The sequence below is a fragment of the Ciconia boyciana genome, chromosome 5, assembly GCF_034638445.1.
Source record: "Ciconia boyciana chromosome 5, ASM3463844v1, whole genome shotgun sequence".
Lineage (NCBI taxonomy): Eukaryota > Metazoa > Chordata > Aves > Ciconiiformes > Ciconiidae > Ciconia > Ciconia boyciana.
In genome coordinates, this window is record NC_132938.1 from 12304991 (window position 1) to 12326117 (window position 21127).

At 40.8% G+C, this 21127-nt stretch overlaps 1 protein-coding gene across 4 annotated transcripts in view; it reads left to right on the forward strand.

Moving 5' to 3' along the window:
* ACOX3 (acyl-CoA oxidase 3, pristanoyl) overlaps positions 1 to 21127 on the forward strand; it is a 42765-nt gene that overhangs the window by 492 nt on the left and 21146 nt on the right. The window contains exons 1-7 of one of the 4 annotated variants that reach the window (XM_072862280.1): positions 4 to 224; positions 6848 to 7026; positions 8564 to 8797; positions 9851 to 9922; positions 11399 to 11488; positions 13142 to 13285; positions 14125 to 14213. In XM_072862280.1, coding sequence (XP_072718381.1) covers positions 6859 to 7026; positions 8564 to 8797; positions 9851 to 9922; positions 11399 to 11488; positions 13142 to 13285; positions 14125 to 14213 — 797 coding nt within the window. In that variant the 5' untranslated portion in view covers positions 4 to 224; positions 6848 to 6858. Of the gene's footprint in view, positions 1 to 3; positions 225 to 2376; positions 2664 to 6847; positions 7027 to 8563; positions 8798 to 9850; positions 9923 to 11398; positions 11489 to 13141; positions 13286 to 14124; positions 14214 to 21127 lie in introns of those variants that run through there. The other 3 variants (XM_072862281.1, XM_072862279.1, XM_072862282.1) reach the window with 3 other exon arrangements.

Consider the following 21127-nt stretch of genomic DNA (forward strand, 5'->3'; position numbering starts at 1 on the left):
CCGCGGCGTTTAGCCCCAGGCCGGGCCTCTGAAGCCCTACGCGAGGCGGCTGCGGGCTGTCCGCCTCACGGCGCAACGGCCGCGGCCAGGGCGGGCGGGAAGCGCCTCCTGTCAGCCCTCCCCGGGGAGCCGCACCTGCCGCCGTGTGGGGCGCGGTGAGAAACTGCTGCGATGCAGTACTGCAGCTGAAAAATTTGGGGTACCGTCTGCTCCCAGAAGCAAATGTAGGTTGGAGGATTTTTACCGTATCTATAGCCTTTGTTTGAGGAAGGTTTGTGTCGTTGTGACAGCGGCTACGGTACCTCAGCGTAGAAACGCCTTTCTGAAAGCGGACTCCAAACTGGGAACGCTGACTGTCAACCTGACAGGCCCCTAGCTGACCGACTCTTCAGGGAAACAACTCTCGGTAGATTTTTTGTAGTAAAAAACAGAGCATTATGTAGTGGGATTTTTTTTTTTTCCCCTCCAAGCAGATACGAGGCACCACCCTCAATTTAGACGGTTCAAATCGCGGTTGTGCAACGAAATCTCAAAGGATTCTTAAAGGTGGTTTACTTCCCTGCCTTTAACCTCTCTGGTGTTGTCTTTCTCTGGGCAACTGCCATCACCAGTTTTTTATTTTATTTTCTAGCGGCTCTGCATTTGCGAGTAACGGTATTTCTGACAGAGTAAGTGTACAATATCGTTATTCGTGACAGCTATCAAGTGTCATCATTATGCAAGATAACTGATGATAATACACTGCAAATGGAAATATTCCCTTGTGATTTGCATACCGTTCTTGTTGTCCAGTCGTGAATTTGAATTGCTAGCAGCAGCGGCATGTTCCACATAAAAAGGTTTTCAATTCAGCATTTCTCAGTGAAACTGCAGCAGTTCTCAGCAAATTGAAAATAACATACGTTATTTTTTACTGCCACGTCCACACACAGATTTTGAAATGTCAGCACAAGGCTGAAATTAACGCTGAGTTTATTCTTTAGGGCAGTCCTTTGTTACTTTAGGGCAGTCCTATTGTAACTGCCTGTTTTGGTTTCCTAATTAGTTTTGAAACTGTTTGCTTGGAACCAAATTATATTAAAATATTGTGTGAAGACAGAGAAATTGCAATTTTTTTGAAGTATAGGATCGTTTTTTATGAATGCTTAGGTTTTCTCATTTGAGCAATCTCATTGATTTGCAATGTAAATAAAGTTAGCTGCAATAACTGCAATATTTTGATGTAAATTTTTCTCTGTTCTGAGCCAGAAGCCTTGAACTTCTGCCTGATTTACCTGTTTTCCAGTTAGAAGAGTAATGTCTGTTTATTTGGCTTCAGGTTGAAATGCTCTTTCTCAGTGCCTTTTTTTCCCCCCATCTCTTTCCAAACCTGTTGCTCAGTACTGGAACTGCACCTTCCTAGAACCGATTTGGAGGTCACATGCAGAAATACTATCCTACAGTCCTCTTCTACTATGTCTGTACTGTACTAGAAAATGACCTCTGTAAGAGGATTAGGTCAAAAGAGAAGAAATACAGCAAAGAGACATATCAAGATGATGAGGAAAAAAAAAGTGATAGAAAAAATAGAACACCAGTACTTTATTATGTTCATAGTCCATACTATGCCGACCAGACCCATCCCACAGAGAAGTCTGCTGCCTCCCTGGGGCCCAGGTTAGAGACGTTACTAGGAAACTCCCTGCTCTGGTACTGTCCTCTGATTATTCCCCGCTATTGGTTATGCAGGTTGGCTATGATGAGGTTGCGGAGAGAAGTCCAAAAGTGATGAAAAGGGACTTCAGGGCACTGGGGTGATTGGTTGAGGGATCAGGAGCACAGGTAGTGTTTTCCTCAATCCCATCAGTGGCAGGGAAGAGTACTGAAAGGAACAGGAAAACTCGCCTGCTCAACACATGGCTCAGAGACTGGTGCCATCAGGGAAATTTTGGTTTTTTTATTATGGGGACATTTACACGGCACCAGGCCTGCTGGTGACGGATAGAGTTCAGCTATCTCAAAGGGAGAAAAAGATTTTTGGCCATGAGTTGGTGGGGCTCATCGAGAGGGCTTTAAACTAGGTTTGAAGTGGGAAGGGGATGTAACCAGGCTCACTAGAGAGGAGCCTAAGGGTGGCATGCCAATGTTGGGAGTGAAATCGATAGCCCAGCTCAAGTGCATCTACACCAATGCACACAGCGTGGGCAACAAAACAGGAGGAGCTGGAAGCCATTGTGCAGCAGGATAGCTATGACTTAGTCACCATCACAGAAACGTGGTGGGATGACTCCCATGGCTGGAGTGCTGCAATGGATGGCTATAAGCTCTTCAGAAAGGATAGGCAAGGAAGGAGAGGCGGTGGGGTAGCCCTGTATGTTAGGGAGTGTTTTGTTTGTGTAGAACTCGGCAATTATGATGATAAAGTCAAGTGCTTATGGGTAAGGATGAGGGGGAAAGCCAACAAGGCAGATATCCTGCTGGGTGTCTGTTATAGACCACCTAACCAGGATGAAGAGCCAGATGAAGCATTCTATAAACAGCTGGCAGAAGTCTCAGAATCACTAGCCCTTGTTCTTGTGGGGGACTTCAACTTACCGGATGCCTGCTGGAAATACAACACAGCAGAGAGGAAACAGTCTAGGAGGTTCCTGGAATGTGTGGAAGATAACTTCCTGACACAGCTGGTAAGTGAGCCTACCAGGGGAGGTGCCTTGCTTGACCTGCTGTTTACAAGCAGAGGAGGACTGGTGGGAGATGTGGTGGTTGGAGGCCATCTTGGGCTTAGTGACCATGATATGATAAAGTTCTTGATTTGGGGCAAAGTAGGGAGGGGGGTGAGCAAAACCACTACCATGGACTTCCAGAGGGCAGACTTTGGCCTGTTCAGGACACTGGTTGAGAGAGTCCCTTGGGAGACAGTCCTGAAGGGCAAAGGGGTCCAGGAAGGCTGGGCATTCTTTAAGAAGGAAGTCTTAAAGGCGCAGGAGCAGGCTGTCCCCATGTGCCGTAAGACGAACTGGCAGGGAAGAAGACAGGCCTGGCTGAACAGGGAGCTTTTGCTGGGACTCAGGAAAAAAAGGAGAGTTTACCACTTTTGGAAGAAGGGGCAGGCAACTCAAGAAGAGTACAGGGATCTTGTCAAGTCATGCAGAGAGAAAATTAGAAAGGCAAAAGCCCAGCTAGAACTCAATCTGGCCACTGTTGTAAGAGATAATAAAAAATGTTTTTACAAATTTATTAACAACAAAAAGAGTCAAGGAGAATCTCCCTCCTTTATTGGATGCGGGGGAGAACATTGCCACCAAGGATGAGGAGAAGGCTGAGGTACTTAATGCCTTCTTTGCCTCAGTCTTTAATAGTCAGACCAGTTATCCCCAGGGCATTCAGCCCCCTGAGCTGGAAGACAGGGATGGAGAGCAGAATGAACCCCCCATAGTCCAGGAGGAAGCAGTTAATGACCTGCTACACCACCTGGACACTCACAAGTCTATGGGGCCGATGGGATCCAGCCGAGAGTACTGAGGGAGCTGGCGGAGGAGCTTGCCAAGCCACTCTCCATCACTTATCAGCAGTCCTGGTTAACAGAGGAGGCCCCAGACGACTGGAGGCTTGCCAATGTGACCCCCATCTACAAGAAGGGCCGGAAGGAGGGTCCGGGGAACTACAGGCCTGTCAGCCTGACCTCGGTACCGGGGAAAATTATGGAGCGATTCATCTTGAGTGCACTCAACAGGCATGTGCAGGCCAACCAGGGGATCAGGCCCAGCCAGCATGGGTTCATGAAAGGCGGCAGGTCCTGCTTGACCAACCTGATCTCCTTCTATGACCAGGTGACCGGCCTAGTGGATGAAGGAAAGGCTGTAGATGTTATCTATCTGGACTTTAGTAAAGCCTTTGACACTGTCTCCCACAGCATTTTCCTGGAGAAGCTGGCGGCTCATGGCTTAGGCAGGTGTACTCTTCGCTGTGTAAAAAACTGGCTGGATGGCCGAGCCCAGGGAGTTGTGGTGAACGGAGCCAAATCCAGTTGGCGGCAGGTCACAAGGGGTGTTGCCCAGGGCTCAGTTTTGGGGCCAGTCTTGTTTAATATCTTTACCAATGATCTGGATGAGGGGATTGAGTGTGGCCTCAGTAAGTTTGTAGACAACACTAAATTGGGTGGGAGTGTTGATCTGCTTGAGGGTAGGAAGGCTCTGCAGAGGGACCTGGACAGGCTGGATCCATGGGCTGAGGTCAATTGTATGAGATTTAACAAGGCCAAGTGTCGGGTCCTGCCCTTGGGTCACAACAACCCCATGCAACGCTACAGGCTTGGGGAAGAGTGGCTGGAAAGCTGCCCAGTGGAAAAGGACCTGGGGGTGCTGGTTGACAGCCAACTGAACTTGAGCCGGCAGTGTACCCAGGTGGCCAATGGCATCCTGGCTTGTATCGGGAATAGTGTGGCCAGCAGGACTAGGGACGTGATCGTGCCCCTGTACTCAGCACTGGTGAGGCCGCACCTCGAATACTGTGTTCAGTTTTGGGCCCCCCACTACAAGAGAGACATTGAGGTGCTGGAGCGTGTCCAGAGAAGGGCAATGAAGCTGGTGAAGGGTCTAGAGCACAAGTCTGATGAGGAGCGGTTGAGGGAACTGGAGTTGTTTAGCCTGGAGAAAAGGAGGCTGAGAGGAGACCTTATCACTCTCTACAACTACCTGAAAGGAGGGTGAAGTGAAGTGGGTGTCAGTCTCTTCTCCCAAGTAACTAGAGATAGGACGAGAAGAAATGGCCTCAAGTTGCGCCAGGGGAGGTTTAGATTGGATATTAGGAAAAATTTCTTTACTGCAAGGGTGGTCAAGCATTGGAACAGGCTGCCCAGAGAGGTGGTTGAGTCACCATCCCTGGAGGAGTTAAAAAACACATGTAGATGTGGCACTTCAGGACATGGTTTAGTAGGCATGGAGGTGTTGGCGTGACGGTTGGACTAGATGATCCTAGAGGTCTTTTCCAACCTTACTGATTCTATGACTCTATACTGAGCCCTTGGCCAGCCCTGGGCCTGGATGTCCTCCCAGTAGCTTTGAGAATTGCTTCTTCCAGCCAGTCGCCTTGTTGTAATGTGTCCAGCTTCTGTTCCCCTGCCTGATCATTTTTGCATCTTACAAGCATATCACAGGTCTCTGCCATCTGCATGAAGTGACAGAAATTGCTGGGTGTGATATGAACAGGTAGCAGCAGAGGGCACTCTGACATCTGCTTCTGGAAGCAGCAGAGGCATAAGCCTTTACTCTTTGGGCCAGGTTCTAACTCAAAGGGAGATTGCCCTTCTCTCCAAAACCAGTGCAGTTGTACCTACTGGTAATGAAATTCTGGTTCTGTGAAGTTTTGCAATGCACTTGCGTGACCCATAGATATACACAACAAAATGCTAGCAGACTTCATGGGGCCTTACTGCTTTTGATGACATACACCTGAGCCTGAGGTCAACTCAGCACAGAAAAAATGTATTCAGAAAAAAATGTTTAGTGGGAAGACAGACTAAAAATGTTATAAGCCACCACATAACAGAAATGAAAATTTAAACTTTAGGGAAGAAAGAAGGAAATGTGAAGTTTAAGTGTGGTTGCAAAGTTCGTACTTTGTATTATTTTAGATTTATTCTTGAGTATGGCAATGTGACACTTAAGAGAAATGCATACCTACATGCTTACAGTTTTCCAGAACTGCATCATCCATGTAGAAGAAAAGCCCTGTAGTTTAATGTGTTTTGTAGAAGACACTACTGTGATAGTTTTATTTTACTTCCTTTATGCAGGTTTACTCTGTACCTTTTACAGACCCCTTGCAGACAGGGCCTCCTGCTTGTCCCATTCGCCTGTTCTATTCAAGTCAATGTTAAGTAATGGACAACATGTTGATATTGTTCTAGTTTCATGATTCTAAATGTTCACCATATCAAAGCATTGGAATAGTATACAGGGCTGGAGGTGTTTATGTTTCCCCTCTGTAAAGCCACCTACTTGTTTCTGCGCCATACTCCTAATGGCCTGCGCAGATATGCCCAGGTAGCATAGTGCTCACATAGCCAAGTGGATCTATGGGAGCTAACCCAGTTCTGGACAAGATTAAATTAGGCAAAGGAGTTGCAAATATGCAGAATTTTACAGAAATTTGTTTCTTGCAATTGGTGTACATGAAATAAAGGTTTTATTGCCCACTTACTCTTTCATATCTTCAACCAGTGGAAGATAAGGGCAGAGTTCCTACTGCTTCCCTGTTGTCTTCTGTCTTGTGTTTATGCATGAACAGTGGCTCATCACTTCAGTTATATAAAAACAAACCTTAGTATATAACCAACATGCCATTTAGTTAAAAGTTGTTTAAATGTTGACTAGCAATGTGGAGATAATACAGACATCTTCTGCATTTGAACAGGGCTTTGTATGCATGTTTGGGTGCTTTAATATTTTATTATTTTGCATTTAAGTTAGAAGCGAGGTAACAATTATTCACATTATGTTATTTAAGACATGTTATTTTCTTGCCTGGATCTTTTATCTCATCCTCCCTTTCTTATTATTCAATATTAACCAATGGTGTCCCTGTTTCATATTTTGTTCATTTTAAAAGGTTTAGCTCATATTTTAATAACAAAGACCATGTAATTAATTTACGTTTGATCAAAGGTATTTTTTTTCTTAGCTTGTACCAAGCCAATTGAATTAGAAAAATGGAACGGCAAGCTTTTAGTTGTCTCTGCACTGCTGTACTCATACATTTGAACAAGTCTATGGATTTAATTAACAACCCCTTTGATTTCTTTTTATTATTAAAAATTAGACATCTGCAGTGCTTCAGTTTGTGATGTATCTTTTCTTGTTTGGTGCAGTTTAGCTAACAATGGCATCCACACTGAATCTGAAAGAAACCACTGGCAACCAAAGTTCATGGGATACTTTGCTACCAGATTTCCCTAAAGGACCGCTTTGCAAATATCGTAAGAAAGCTTCCTTCAACTGGAAGGAGATGGCAGTGTTCCTAGATGGTGAAGATATCATCCAGCTTAAGGTAAACTTTGGAAGAATTGTAAACGTGTTTTAATTTTGGAGATACCTTATCAGTAGAAGCAAGTATGTGATTTTCAAAGGGAGACTATTTACTTTAATAATACTCTGTAGATATGGAGCATGAATAAACTGGTTTTGCACATCCGATTTTCAGAACAGAACTGAACTTTTAAGCAACCTACTTTGCTGTCTCATAAGGCTCATTTCATTACTGAACATCAGTACAGGGGACACCAGCAGGTGCTACATTACAGAACTTCAGTGTCCACTTCAAACTGAGAACTATATTCTACCGTATTTCTTTACTGTACTGTTTGTATTAAATCATATATGCCATGGTTTTACAATGCACTTAAGATGAGCTACGTTCATGCCACTGTCGTGGTATTTCTGTCTTCCTTTGACCTGACATAATTTCCTGTGATCTTCTGTGCTTGTATTAATGCTTATGTGGCACTGCAGTTGGACAAATTAGCATGCCTACCTTGCTGAAAGCTAACCCTGCCAAAAAAAGAGATTAATTGCAGCGCAAGAGATGGTGTAGGAATGCATGATTTGGAGATGTAGGAGGAGAAGGAATGGGTTTTTTGAAGCTGGTATAGATTTACATGGAATTAAGATAATCTTAGAAGGTAGGTCAGCAAAACCAAAAATGCCTTGTTCTGCATCTGACTGATATGCTTAAGAGCATGGAAAAAATACAAGTGCTCTGTGTCTGAAGGAGTTTCAAAGCTGTATGGGAAAATAGTGTTCATACAGAGAGAGGGAATGACCCTGCCTTTCAAAGAAAAGCACAGGAAATCTTCTGGTTTTCTTCCTTCTTACTGTGTCATTCTCTTCAGAGAGGAGGAAGGCACTTTAAAAACCTTTTTAAAAGGTTTTGCCTAAGGCACTGCATTTTTTTTTTCTAGATTACATGACAGACAATTAAGAAGATGTGGATATCTTGAAGACACAGAGATCTGACATTAAAAAATGCCATAGTATATAATCTAACGAAAAAAAATCCAAATTAAAACATTAAAAGATGCACATCCCATTATTGAATGGCTGCATATGATGATTCCATTAAATGGAGTACATTTCTGCTTTCATCTGGGAACAGAGCAGTTGTGGTAGCTTAATGGCTTTACCATTATGGCATATTTGTAGCGGAGTGTAACCCCTGGAGTTTTACCTTTATCCTCAGATTGAGGGCCATTGCCCTTTAGATCCTGCCAGCAGCTTCATATAGTAAAATAATGAAGCTGCTATAAAAAGCAAGTTTTACCAAACTGTTCTCTTACATTCAGAGTGAATCAGTCCCACATTTACTACTTCATGACGAAGGAGCCTTCATAAAATTTATCTGCCTGAACTGTATATACAATGACAGACCATTTAACTATATTTTTTAATTTTCTGGAGTTTTGTTTAATAAATTTACATCTTCTATCAAACGATTGTAGTTTGAGGCCTAGTATTAACCAAGAAGAACATTAACTTGTTTTGTTAATGCTTTTAGATAACATTCTCATGTCAGTTTTTTCCCCCTCAAGAACAGAATCTTCTCTGCTCTGGAAAGTGATCCTCTGTTTGCACGTCATCCTGGAGAAGAGTTGTGCCGTGAAAAGTATCAGGAGCTGACATTCCTGCGCTGTAAAAAACTCTTTGAGTATGATTTTGTAACTCAGCAAGAGGTCATAGAGAACCCATTAAAGATATTTAATATGGTGATCTTTATAGGAATGTACGATTGGTCTCCGTGTCTCCAGTATTTCTTACATTGCGGTGTAAGTACAGTTCAAAGGGTATAGTGGTGTATACTTGAATTTAAGTGTCTTGTAATACCATAATTCTGTTGCTTTCTGCCTATTTTATTAAAGCTATATCTTTTCCCAGTCCTTTGTTTTAAAAAATGGAATTCAGTTTAACTGTTTAGAAGAATCAGAGAGCTGTGGGATGAAGTTAGTAGATCTTTGTCATTAAGCCCTGTCTCCACTGGAATCCCACCTGGCAAGTAAAGGTGGAGCAGTACAGACAGAGCTACAAAAAGATATTTTGATGCCTACAGTTCCACCTTCTTTTGTCCACTCCTCTGCCTCCTTCTAGGGCAGTAGCAGCCAAAGAACTTGGTTGTTGGGCCTTATTTGGTGGCTGTGTCTTTGCTACAGATACAGGTATCAGAAACTTCCTTGCCTAACCCCCAGTGTCTTGATTTAGGGCAGAATCCAGAAGGAATGGAAAATAGTGTAAAGTTTCTCACTGACATCGGTGGCTGGGATTCTGTTCATCAGTTGCTCCCTAGATGAGTCTTTCAGAAAGAATACTTGACATAGCTGGTCAAGTAATATTAGTTGAATTAATTAATTATTACTATTCACATGGGAGGGGAGGGTCTGGGAATTATAGGGTTTTTTATGTGCATATCCATCTAGAAAAACTGAAGGTTAAAAACAGTGTTCTTGTCTGATCTTGAAGCAGCTATCTTCAGTTCCCAATCCATTTGCAGTAAAACTAACTAGAACAGTCTTAAAGTTTTACTTTTCTCAAGGGGACATCAGTAAGAACAAGTGGAAAGTGAGCTCATTAAGCATTTTTAAGAGTTTGCAGTGAAGGCTTGAACAAGTTAGAGCTCTGAAAAGTTCAGTCGTCTGTAAAGGGGCCTTGACAAGATCAAATCCTGACTTACCTGGTCCAGCTATAGTCTAAGCAGTAGTTTACTGTGCAGCCTACTTTCCCTGGTCTCTTTAATGGACATCACTGTTACAAATTATTACGCACGTGCAATTTGTGCTTTCCATCACGGGGTCACTGATCTCATTCATAATTCTCTGTTTTTACAGGTATTTGCAGGTACAATTTTGGGTGCTTCTAAGAGGTTTGCAGACTTTGTGAAACAAGTTTATAGCATGGAGGTAAATTTTTTTTTTTATAACTTCTGAGAAACGGGCACCGTCAGAACCATGGCACTACCTGCACCTTTGTGTTATTTCTGATCTCTTTACGTACCTAGGTACTTCTAAATAGCAAAAGAAAAGACCAAGGAACAGATTCAAGCACTGAGCCCTGACTATCTTCACTGCTAGCTATTACACCACTTCCTGGATCTGTTTTAGACTGTCCAAGTTAACATGCAGACAAAGTTTGGGGACTTCTCCCAAAAGGCAGTATAGATGACACTACACCAGTTTAGTCTCCGTCCACAGTCATTTAAGAGTATCCTAGCAAGTTTTGCACGCTTGAAGACTCCCGCCTCCTGCATCTACTTCATACCCTGTGCAATACATACCCTTGCCATGATGCTATAAAAATTCCATTCTGATGCTATAATATGGAAAATAATGATGTCTTAATGCCACAGAAACACCACATGGAGTCCAATGGAGACTCGGGACCAAGTACTCTGCAGAATAAGTGCAGCCTATCTGATATAGAAGGAGCCAATCCTAAACAGTTTCTCCTGTCTATGCCATTTGGCCATGTGGGCAGCATTCACCGTCTGGCCTGACCCTCTTTGATTTTGCAAGATGTACATGCTGAGTGCACCCAAACTGAGCTTCACGCTTCTTTTGTTATTCTTCATCGCTGCTTATCTTTTCTTTTTGCCAACCATTCACCTTCCTTTCTAATTTAATTTTCTGAAATAGTGTGTTTATCTGTCTGCTCTTAGACAACAATATACTGCTACATAGTTCTGATTGGATACCCCATGCTGAAGATCAGGATGAATTCTTTTAATGACTCTCAGTCTAAGCAAAAGCCTTAGGATATGTATTTGTCAGAATAATTTTGCCTGAGGCTTTAGTTCTTTGTTTTGGTTTGGTTTTTTATTCTCACTTGTTTTTCAAATGTTTGTTACTGAAGAGTATGTACTACAGGCCAAATCAGTCTAGGGTAAGGGGTTGCAGCATCCACTTTACAGTATGGCTTCAAGCAGGCAGTGCTCCCAAATGCTGCTGAGAACCAAGTGTATCCATACATTGATCTGATATAAAATTATCCCCTTCAATAATGTAGGCTATTTGCAATTTAAAAAAAAACAGCCTTGTTCTGTTTTTCCCCTAACTTTGGGATTTCCCAGAACGCCTTGTAATGCAAGCAGACTTGCTGATTTTCACCACGCAACAGTTCTTTCAACCCAGACAGCTGAAAATTTAGTCAGTGGATGTAATAATCTGTACCTGCCTGAATGAGTCAGCCATCAGCAAAGGAAAAAAATACCTGTTACTCTACTGCAGGCATGATGTCCTAGCCTTAGGGTTAGATTTGATTGGTTTCTTGCAATTGCAAGTTACTTTCCAACAGCTGAATTTGCAATCATTTGAAAATCTTACAGTTTTAATTGCTGTAATAAAGTGGTCTTGAACTGTGCCTTCTATCTCCTTATTTAGATTTTTGGATGTTTTGCTCTGACTGAACTCAGCCATGGAACTAATACCAAAGGCATACGGACTACTGCCACATTTGATCATAGCACTCAGGTTAGTCCTTAATGCACAGGAATAATGTTTGACACTGTTAAGCTCTGTTACTTACTAACAGGACAGAATGATTCAGGGATTTCTTTGATTAACAAGAAACCATCAAGTTCAACTCCAAATGTAAAAAAAACCCTCAAATATTTATATTATTATAAATATTTACAACAAAACCAGCAATTTCTGTTTTCTTTCTTTCTCTTCTAGTTCTGATATAAAATAAGGATAGCATCCTTCTCCTTTGTTGTCTCTCTTAAGGAATAGTTGGACGTGCGGATTAAATTGTCTTTTGTCTTTAAATATGAAGGCTTTATGTACACAGATTAGGATTATTTCCTGAGGATTAGAAAAATAAATACAAAAAAGACTTATCAAAGAGACCCAAAGAAGAAGACAATAAACTGCTTTTTCCATTAGGATAGTGCTTACTATTAATAAATTGTTTTCTGAAATCAACACTACTGCAGAAATAAATTCATTGTCCTAACATTTTTTCAGTAAATGAATAGAACTCATTGTAGTTTTACATTAAGGGAGAAGAAATAGAAATTAAGAGACGAGGCTGATAGAACTTTCTCTCTCTCTCTGTAATGTACATGCTTGGTTTGTGCCAAGTTGAATTTAAAATGTGTTATTTAATGTCCAAGAAGGTAGGTTTATCATCTCGCCCAAAGATGATGGCATTTTATTGCACTGTAATATACAGAACTAGGTGCTATTACTGTCAACAAACAATGTCACATCATGAAGTGGCTTGAGAAGAATGAGAAATGAGAGTCACAGATTTGAAACAAGATTTTATATTCTTCAGTAGGACAACATTCCCGTCTGCATTTTTTCATATACAAGCAATTCAGTGAGCATTTATGCAACATAGATGATCAAATCCCTTTCCAGGAAAAAAAAAAAAACAACCACAAAACCAAAACTCGTGAGATTGGCAGCATGAAAAGTTCCATTTAAATAAATTGAGTTTTAGGCTGGTGCACTGCAGTAAAAGTGACTGAAATGACTAAATCTTTGTTAAGATCATGAAGCTCTGAGTTTAGATTTCTTTTACATCCAGAAGGCACACTATTTGGAATCTAAAAATCTGAATGCTGAAGCTGTGTCTACATTTCAGGATGCATGTATTCTTCAGAATTCCCACTACTCATGGTCCTGCAGTTGTCCAAACTGGGAAGCGTGCTGCCTTTCACACTGTCAACCAGGCTTCCTTTCCATACAAAACTGCGTGAGGAGGTGGTCCCTGCATAGGTTTCAGCCCTCACAGCTGAAACAGCCCTCACAGTCCCTCACGTGGACTCATACATAGCTCGGCTTAACCTAAAATCCAGGAAATGCTTCCAAGTCCATCACTTTGCTTTCCTTTTTTTAACTGCTTAAGTGAGCAATTAAAAGGCTTAAGTGAGCAATTTCAGGCTTTACAATGAAGTAATTAACTTTTTCAGCTCTAAATTTTTCCTAGCTACATGTATTATCTCCAAAGTTGAACACAATAAGAGAGATCTCAGCTGTTGGAGTGGAGTACAGAATGAAACCCTGGCAATTAATGGATGTTTTCAAAGTATTACTATGGTCATGCAAAAAAAAAAGAAAATAGCCGTGTGTTGATTTTTGATTTATATCATTTGCTCTTTTCTTTCCTGGCTACAGGAATTTATCATCAACACTCCTGACTTTGAAGCTGCAAAGTTCTGGGTTGGTAATATGGGGAAACACGCCACTCATGCAGTTGTGTACGCCCAGCTCTATACTCCTGATGGACAGTGCCAAGGGTTACATTCCTTTATTGTACAGGTAGGGTAGAAATATTGCTGATTTTTTTTATTTTTGGGGGGAGTGGGTTTAAATTAAAGACTTTCTGTTATGCTGTTATCTGGCCAGCAGGTTCTTTAATTTATGCCTTCAACATTTATTGCAATTGTAACAAGTGTACTGTTTGTAAATGTTCACTGATTTTGTGATGGTTGTACAGCCAGTTTTATACTGTCAGTTTTCTGCAAAAAATTCTGAAAAATACAAAAGAGCTGAAAAGCCTCCAGATTATTACCCAACCTATATAGTTAGGACCAACCTATGCTATATGAAGTCCTGAAAGTCTTGGATGAGGCTTAAGATGATTTATGTCTGCCAGTGCTGCAGGCTGATCTCCATGAAATCTGCAAGCTTCTACCACAGAGATCAATTTATAAGATTAAAGGCATCAGAAAATATGGCAATGCAGTAGAGAAGTTACGCATAGTAAAATGAACTAGTTGGAGACTGAACAGAATTTGTTACAAAATAGGGGAATATCTCAGAGCTGATTGTTACATAAAAGTTCCATTGATTCCTACTATATCTGTGTACACCTGAAGAAGGCTTCAATGCAGTCATCAGTGTAAAGGCATATTTAACACAGTGATGTAATTAGCATCATATTGCCAAAGTGATTTTCATTAAGGGAACTATGTCCTGAATGAGAGGATACGTAAGTACAAGTTATATCCAGGATTACGTGCTTGAAAAAAACAGAGAGCTTTCTTTAGCATTAATAACAGAATACAAGTTGGGAATGTTTTCACTGTTTGAAAAGTTCAGCCAATAACTTTTATTGTTCCACAACTGAAATAATTTTTCATTCCACTTCTATGCAGATTCGAGATACTAAAACTCTCCTACCAATGCCAGGTGTGATGGTAGGTGACATAGGAAAGAAACTTGGGCAGAATGGGTTGGATAATGGGTAAGTCAATCATTTGAAGGAGGAAGCATTCTACATTATATCACACTGTAGTGGTGCAAATATTCTGTGTCAGTTCTGTCTTTACTTCTGAGATATTCACTAGTGGTTTTAAGTTGTTAGTATTTCTTAAAAAAACCCCAGATTGAAAAATCTTGAATTTCAGTATATTCTATCTGAATAACCATAGTCTTTCTGCTTCTCTCACTTTTTAGAATATGAAGTGACACTGATACTCTGTGAATATCCCCAAGCATTCTTGCAGTCATAGACTCTGCAACAATAATAATGAAAAGAAAACAATAATAATAAAAAAACCCCGAAAATCCATTAAGTTCTGAGTAAAGAACTTAATCAGCCTGTCCACCCATCTGGGTGTATGCCCTTAATTATTTTACCTGTCAGTTTCCAGCCCACAGGAAGGCTAATGGAGGTCCACAGACAAGGTTTATTGTTAGTAAAGATGTAAGATTAATGAGACCCAAAAGAGAAACTAGGTATCTTGTTTAAACCATGGGATTTCTGGACTAATCCTGTTCACTGCAGAAGAGAAGGAGAAGGTTAGTTATTTTTTTCTGTATTCTCCGTGTACAGTTGAAATAAAAAAGTACTGGGGCTTCCTTTCTGCCTTTCTGAGTTATGGACTTCAGTGGCCTTACTGTGTCTCTGCTAACCAAAGGCATCAGATGGGGAGGAGACACAGTGAGGAAATAGAGGTAGATTTCTGCATTAAAACAGCCATTATGTAAAAATTATGATTTAAACTCCTGTATTAGTTACATAGCTCTGTGTAAAGATAGAGACCTAAAATAGTAAGGGGGGGGTAATTTCTTTACGCCTCAGATTTACCTCTTTCTGTTGATTCAGTTCGTTATAGATATATGTATTGTCCTTCATAACATGCCATTCCAGTAAAGTATAGACATTCCACAAAGTATAGACATCTGTCGTGGTTTAGCCCCAGTCGGCAACTAAGCCCCACACAGCCTCTCTCTCACCATCCCCCCTGGTGGGATGGGAGAGAGAATCTGAAGAGCAAAAGTAAGAAAACTCATGGGTTGAGATAAGAACAGTTTAATAATTGAAATATAATAATAATAATAATGATAATAATAATGATAATTGTAATGAAAAGCAAAACAACAAGAGACAGCAAGAGGAACAAAACCCAGGAAAAACAAGTGATGCAACCACTCACCACCCACCGACTGATGCCCAGCCATTCCCCGAGCAGCGATTGCTGCCCCCCAGCCAACTCGCCCCGGTTTCTATACTGAGCATGACATCATATGGTATGGAATAGCCCTTTGGCCAGTTTGGGTCAGCTGTCCTGGCTATGCTGCCTCCCAGCCTCATGTGAACCTCCTTGTTGGCAGAGTATGGGAAGCTGAAAAGTCCTTGACTTAGTATAAACACTGCTTAGCAACAACTAAAACATCAGTGTGTTATCACAGTATTCTCATGCTAAATCCAAAACACTATCCACAGCACTGTACCAGCTACTAGGAGGAAAATTAACTCTATCCCAGCCAAAACCAGGAAAACATCCTAAGGTATGCTGCTTTCAAATATAATGGCTTTGACTGGCTTTCTAGAAGGTTGTAGGTCTTCTGTAGTTTGTTGTCTGTACCAGCCTCCTCCTGATGTCCCAAATAGCCTGTAGTGGCAATAGTAGCACTGACTCTTATATTTATGTAGATCAGTCTCATTGATGCTCTGTTGCCTGAAGACACAGATGAAATAAAGAAAAAAAAACATACAGAAAATTAAGTTTTATAGAGGAAAAATGTGAGAAAAGGCCTGGAAAAGAAGGGGATTTGGGTTTTGGTAGGCATTTTTGCGTGCATCTGCATTACAAACTAGTAGCCACCAGATGGCACAGTAACATGGGCCTGAGTAATCTAAGTGTAATTCAACTTCATATTTCTGTAGAAATGGTCAAATTCTGCTGTTCGTTCTTAATTTGCAGCATAGTTTTATATGCAACACAAGGAAGGAGAAGAGTGTGCTTGTCACATGACATCAAATGCACATAATTTTAAAATCCATTTATCTTTTGATCTACTGGGAAAAAACAGAGCATTTCTTAAAATATCGATAATAACTGAATAATCTGAAATGATAATCCACATAATACACTGTAAATAAGAGATACCAATAACTTCTTATCTTAATGTCAGATGGAATCCCTTATCTTAGTTATGACATCACATGTCATTTAAAGCAATCATAGGGCATTCTAATATTTCTGTTTACTTTGCATATGCTGCTTTAAAAAAATATTATTTTCTGCTAACAGTAGTGCCTGAGGAGCCCCAGTTATGGATCTAGATCTCTTAAGTATGGATTAAGACAGTCCCTGCACTAGAAAGCTTAAGTCTAAGACAGCACCTGCAGATTAAGATAGAGGGATGAGGGAGCCCAAGGTTACCAATAGATACGCTTCATTCAGCTCAAAACTGTAGGAGCCTGTGTTCCTGATCTGCCTCAACTATTTTCTTTGGAGAGGTCTGAGGCTAGATGGCAACATTGCTCACAAGAAGTAGAGAACTAGTTTTCACTTTCCAAGCTTTCTGCTCACACTGAGCTGTCAAACATGTCAGGACTTGTACACATTGCTTCTCAGAGGTACATGAAGTCCTGGGTGGGGACTGGAGAAGTAGTAGCTTTATAGCTCTGCATTTGTTTGCAGAGAGGACAAGCTGTGCCACGCTAGAAGATGGACCCTTGGTTGCATGATCTGCAAAATGCCAAGATTCACAGGGAGACATTTCATCCTGGGCCACCAGACACTGCCTTGTCAAGGTGTTCTGCTAAGCAGTTTAGTAATCTTATATCCTAGCTTATCCCAGAGAAAGCACAGCCTGCAGTTCTTGTGCACTATAGGAGCCTGTTGTATGTGGTGATGAGAAAACATTCCATTATGCTGTGACTACAAGTATTAGTCTCTACTGCGTGCTTTGCCAGTTTTTTGAATGTATGTGTGAAGTCTGGTTCAACTACCATAGGCACTTAGTAAATCAGATCTATTTCCATGTAGTTACACTCAGGATAAATGGTCAGAGTGAAGATCGGAGTCTGTCATCTCTGGCAGAGATGTCAGGTTTTGCTCCTGCACTTCAAGAAGTTTATGCTACTAATTTTCAATACGGGTATAGAGAGTTAAGCTCCTGAACACTTATGTAGGACATGGGGAAGAAATTCCAGAGCTTCCCTGGAAAATGCCATTGATTTGTGCTATGTAAGAGAACAGAGTAGGTGATTGTAGTTGTCCCTTCTGGCTTTGGAAAACAATTAATCTCTTGGGTCGTTTGGCTGAAGGCTGGTTTCCTGCTAACACAGAGTGTAATGTTTTCAGTAAGAGAAAGAATTTCAGAAGTAATGTGGGAATTTTTGCAGTGTAAATCCAGTTGACTAGCCTGCTCCTTCTAAGTCTGTCTTTCCAAATAATTCTCATAGCTTCATAATTGGGATGTCCAAAAATCACATGGGTTTTGCAAGGCTTTGTAACTTCAGCTACCCTGACAAAAAAGACAAAATCACTTTAGAATGTTTTAAAATATTTTTCTTTCTCTGTCATTTACAACAATTTGTGTAATCAATACATAAATTGTTAAAAATAGAACTCGATTTTTTCTTATGGAGAGTTTAGACTGGTTTTGTGGTTACCAAAAAATAAATCAGACTGCCACCAGGGGATGCAAGTGCTTCAGTCTTTATTTTTATAATATAAAAATGTCCACCTGTTGCTAGTGCTCTGGCAGTCTTTGAAATGTGCTGTTCACTGAGGTCCCAAAATGGAAGTAGCTGAGGAAAAAAACAACCACTGAAAAAAACTCTGGGTATTTGGGATCCAGGGGCTTTTCAGTAAAATGCATGGCAGGCATAAGAGGAGGGACATAAAGCAAGAGCTTGGGTAGGTGCTGATGTGCATTTCTGTTTCTTCCCTTTGGGTTCTTTTTTATTTTTGTCTACCCTGACTAGTGTAACATTACCAAAATTACCTGTTACTGCAGTGCATGTCAGTAAATGATTGCCACTGAATCGGTCGGTGGTGAACCAATTTCATGTCCAGTTGTAACTAGCAGCGAATTGCTGCTTTCCCCACTCCAGAAATAGAAATGATGCCCAACTGAATCTGCATGGCGAAGAGTTTGAAAATCAGTTATCTTTGAGTTCGTGAAGTGGTGCTTAACATGCCTGTCTTTGTAAAACATGCTGTGAGCTCTTTCAGCTGTATTCACTGATAATGTGTATGCAGTTTCTTGAGCAGACAAAACCTATAAGGGAAGAACTAGTGAAATGAAGCTATCAAAGATACAGCAAACCGCTGCCAGACAGAAAGCTATTTATTTTAACTGAATTGTTTATAGGGGAGAAGAGGATCTTTCTGGGGGAAGAAGAATTGTTAGCTGTATCTAATTATAATGATGGACTTTGGAAAATGGAAGTTTTTTATTAGCTGTTTAACAGCCTTTTATGTACAATTAAAATGTAATCAGTCTCCACACATACAACTTGCTAAGACATTCCATACAACATGCTAAGACATTCAGCATGTTCTCTAGCAATCACTGAGGCCAGATTCAGTTTTCTGGATACTGAAGACAAAACAACACCCAAGAGGAAATGGGTAAAGGGAATTTATTGTGCAGAAAAGCTGTGAAAAAAATGGTGTAAAAGAATCCCTTCTGGAAAGAGATTGCAGATTCTGAAAGCCCTCACTACAGTTCCTTGTATATTGGCGAAGATAGCTTACATCACACAACCTCCAAGTCTTTACAGATGACTTTTAAATGGTTAATTCATATTTTTTTTTCTTTGTTACTATTTCAGTATCAGTGCCAATAATACATTAAGATTCTGCTACTGCTAGTTTAAGGGTAGAGGAAATTAAAGTCTAGTCCTTCAAAGGGTTTTTGTCTCCTAGTATTTATCCTCTTAACTCTTATATAGATTTTGCAATGGTTGCAGTTATTTCACTAGGAAGATAGGAGCTGAAATACATGGTTGAAGCCTAAATAGTCTTTGGAGCTTCATCTTACAATCTGAAGCAGTAGTTTGGTGAAGATAATTTCCATACTCAGCTTCTTTGGTTGTTTGCTTCTACTCCCACACTGCTTTTTTCTTTGCACTGGGACAAACATTTGTGTAGCTGTGTAAGGGACTCAGCTAGGGAACTGGAACTGCCTGAAGACTAATCTGACAAAAAAAACCCAAATTTGGCTGTCTTCAACCAGATCATTTGTCAGGTCTGGTTCACTGCAGGGCCACAGAAGAGGCTGTTCCAGTACAGGGAAAGGGACAGTACAGAGATGTGAATAAGAAAGCAAGTGTAGAAATCAGTCCTGCTGCTCAAATAAACAAGCTTATGTTTGTTTAACATTTTTATTGTCCTGCAGCCTCTGACCAGAATCACAAACAATTGCAATAGTAATGAAGCAGCTATAAAATAAAAATAAATGTTAAAAATGCCTGTACCTGTACTTATATTGTCTGAATACGGTACCTTCAATCCTTATGAACAGTGCCACTTTCACAGTTAAACCAAATATTTTGCAGGGCACATCTTGCATATTTGCAATTTAAGTCAAAACAGTGATTTTTGCAGTGGAATCATTGATATTTCCCTGTTTTGCCCTCTCCACTTAGTTTCTACAGTCAAGGTTAGAAATTATATGGGTACATACAGTGCTGTGCACATTGAGAAGATGTAGTCACATTGCTAAAGAGTGCTGCCCTATCCCCTCATTTTTGTCACTCACAAGGACCTCAAAACTGTGTAGCCATAGCCAGCTCATTGCAATGCCTGTCACACTGACAGGCATTTGATGGTGCTAATGGGGAAAGGTAGATTCAGATCTGGTCACGCATTTGTTTTATCACCCACAGAAATACAGCCTCGCATCTGCAGTGAACTTCAAACAACCTTTTTTCTTTCTTAGGAGAGCTCCGCAAGCTCTGCTCTACTGCAGCTTGACAGTTGCAGGAGTCTGCACATGCAGAACTTCCTTGCAAGACTGGCACTTAGACTATGAGAACTTTAGGGTGAGTGGGTCTTTGTGTGTCCATGAAACCCATTAAGATAGGATTAGGGAGGCCTATAAAATGGTGTGTTGTTTTACCATTGCTATTGAGCATTACTGTTGCAGAGCTGCATTCTTAGATTAGAGCCTTGATTGTAGAAACTAGAGCTAAAATATTGCCTTCCAGTTTTCCCCAGCTTCTCTGTAACTCTTCTCAACTCTAACCTTTCTGTGAATTTCAGTCTGGAGCATGTGGCTGTTTTCTTTCCTACTGCAAGTTTTTCACCAAACCTCTGAAGTGTTATTCTTCCCAAGGTTTACCGTGTCCCATAAACAGCCGAGACCACTTGAGTCACAGCCTTCCAATACCATTCACCTGCTTTCTGTTTCTGGCTGGAAGGATTGAAGGAACTGTCACTGCACCATCTCTAACGTAGTCAATAACAAAAGCTGGCAGGAAAGGCATTTTACCGAGTCTGAAATTCACCAAAGCATGTTTGAGCTATTTGTACTATAGGTAACAGCTTATTAATTTAGTACTGGCAAAAGGATCTCATAGCTTTTCCAGCTGTTCCTTTTTTATCAGCATTACTGCACACCAGATGAATTACTATGGCATGATTTAAAGTCAGTAAGATTAACTTTGCTTGAAATGTTCCCTAAACTACTGGCCAAAGAACCCAAACAAGAATGCTACTATTGGAATCGCACTTCACTCTGCTTAGCTAATCTAGGTAGAAATCTATGTGATACAGGTTTTTTTTACCTGTGGGCTACATGATGCAAAATTGCACATTGCTATAGAGCCCCATGATATATATTTAAAATGACAGCTATCTGTCTGTCTTGCTGAGAGGTCTTAATCTTAGTCACACTATTTTCTATGCAGAA